Raw genomic sequence first — 2,411 nt, 5'->3', positions numbered from 1 at the left:
TTTTTCTGCCACTAAAATCAAATATTCCCATGAATTCCCAGGTGTTCTTTATAAAGCCTGGTTTGTTTTTCAGAACCTGGTCAAGTCTCTGAAGTCGGTCCTCCATTCTCATTTAGAAGACGTGGCGATGGCCCTGCTCATGGTGCCTGCTCAGTTTGATGCTTACCTGCTCCGAAAAGCCACCAAGGTGAAGTCACACCATATGCAGATGATATTTGAATCTTCTTTAATGTGGTAGCTGTCAGGAAAAAAAAACTAGTGAAAACAAAAGTTTCATTAAATGAAAAGAAAAATGTCAGGTGAGGCCAWTCAAAGGTCTAGACCTTTTTTGTGTTTATTCTAGCAGGGTCTGGGCACRGATGAAGAGGTTCTGGTGGAGGTTCTGGCAACGAGGTCCAACAAAGAGATTGAAGAGATTAAAAAAGTCTTCAGACAAGGTTTTTAGCTCACCGTTCTTTAAGTTTTAAGGTCTGAGTTCATAAAATACTTCATATTTTAACGATGTGAACGTATAATTGTGCAGAGTACGGCACAGAGCTGGAGAAGGTCATCAAGGATGAGACCAGTGGAGACTTCACCAATGCCCTGCTGGCCATGCTGAGAGCCCAGAAGAATGAGACGACCGACGTAGACGTGGAACTGGCCAAAAAGGATGCCAAGGTGAAATCCCATTCTGTTTTTATGATCCGACACCCGGAACGTCGTGTGAATCAATGAAACAATGAAACTCATGTTGGTACAAAGGTGTAGCGTAAGGTTTACATCTTCTCAAAACTTAAAAGTAATGAGGAATCACGGATTCTTTTCTAGGAAGATAAATACCTCTCTGTGGTAAAAGTGAGAAATGCACACACACAATAATTTGCCAATTCAGTAGCTCAAGTTTTCTAAAATAAATGATATTTATTTACAGAATAAAATAAACTACTTATGTACAAACTAATGTGAATAATCAGAACTTTATGAGTTAAAACATTAACAGGAATCACTTCGCGTCCATCGTGATTAGTGAAAATATGACAACTCAGAACAGTGGACAGTAAACTCTAGGCTTAGAACTTGATAAACCAGGTGTTTACAGGCACATTAAACTTATGGCAAGGTTTTAAGATTAAGAACAGTAAAGAAAAGGAGGATTAGTTTTAAGATTTAAGAACGATCAATTATCAAAGTGTGGAAACCGGAACAGCACCCTGCGTTTGTCCACCGCGTCGGCCGGATCTCCGGACACTATACAAAACTTTCGCTTTACCTGTTGGTGTTTTCGACCGTCAGGTCAGCTTGAGGGGAGAGTTCACTCAGTCTGTTCTGGATTCCCAACTCAGGAACCTCACAACCAGTAAAAAAACTCCCACGCTTTGTTTACTGCGTCTCAAAAGATCTGCTTTAGTCCGGCAGAGAAAGACGAGATAACTCGGTTCAGGTTTCTTCAAAGTAAAAGCTTCTCATCAGAAGTTTCAAAAATTAATGGAGCTTATAACTGAAGGTGTCTTGTTCTAGACAAGAAGAATTGCTCGTTAGCTCATGAGACAAAGCTCTTTGTCAGGGGCTGAATTTCCTGAAGGAAAAAACAGCTCATGAGACGAAAATTAATGTTTGTTTGTCTCTTCCTTCTTTCGTTCTGTCAAGGCAAGTTCTAAAGAGGAGAAGCTAGGAACGACCTTGACTTGGTTAGTCCAGGCAGGAAGAGAATTATTTTAGACTAAAGACCCATGCCATGCAATGGTGACTGGTGGGATTTTCTCCAGGTGGGGCTACAACTCCATAATAGACGTATCCCAAAAAGCAATCAAACATGTACTAAGTTGTATCACGCCAGTATATTTATTAAAATGACAATAATAAAACAGCATTACAATGTCATGTAGTGTTTTATTTTTATACATAAATTTTGCTCTTCGGTTACTGAGAAGCAAATTTCTTCATGACTCTGGTTAAAGTCAGGCATGTTTTAACCAGATTCTTATAAAGCATGGTCAGTGTGAGGTGTGATGTTGTACCTGAGGAAAGTCTGGATTGTCTTCAGTGKTCAGCTCCTCTCAGATTCAGCTGTGGTCAGAGGAGATGTGATGAGGATCTTCAGCAGAGTCACAGTCTCTGAAGATGCAGATTGTTCTCCATGAAGAGCTCCTCAGCACCACTGCAGCCTCCATGGTGGTGAACTGGAGACCTGCAGGAACGTCTGCCTGCAGCTCTGATCAGGTGCTTGTGAATGGCTCAAGATGATGTCACAAACCTAAAAAGAATAAATGCACAAATTTAATTCAGTATGGATATGACTACAAGTGAGCTTTATAATATTCAATATATAGAAAACAACTTAAGTTATGAATACACGTTTATTTATTAACAACAAATTATTGCACCTCTAATGTATTATTATATTATATTATATTATATTATATTATATT

The 2,411-nt window shown here is 39.2% G+C and overlaps 1 protein-coding gene across 3 annotated transcripts in view; it reads left to right on the top strand.

Annotated features, from left to right (window-relative positions):
• LOC106527656 (annexin A1) overlaps positions 1-2,411 on the top strand; it is a 7,424-nt gene that overhangs the window by 2,088 nt on the left and 2,925 nt on the right. For 2 of the 3 annotated variants that reach the window (XM_014022598.1, XM_014022599.1), the window contains 3 exons: positions 74-187; positions 344-437; positions 524-660. In XM_014022598.1, the coding sequence (XP_013878052.1) occupies positions 74-187; positions 344-437; positions 524-660 (345 nt within the window). The remainder of the gene's footprint in view (positions 1-73; positions 188-343; positions 438-523; positions 661-2,411) is intronic. The other variant, XM_014022601.1, reaches the window with a different exon arrangement.

The sequence above is a fragment of the Austrofundulus limnaeus genome, unplaced genomic scaffold (genome assembly GCF_001266775.1).
Source record: "Austrofundulus limnaeus strain Quisiro unplaced genomic scaffold, Austrofundulus_limnaeus-1.0 Scaffold336, whole genome shotgun sequence".
NCBI lineage: Eukaryota > Metazoa > Chordata > Actinopteri > Cyprinodontiformes > Rivulidae > Austrofundulus > Austrofundulus limnaeus.
This window is presented reverse-complemented; position numbering and strand designations above follow the sequence as displayed.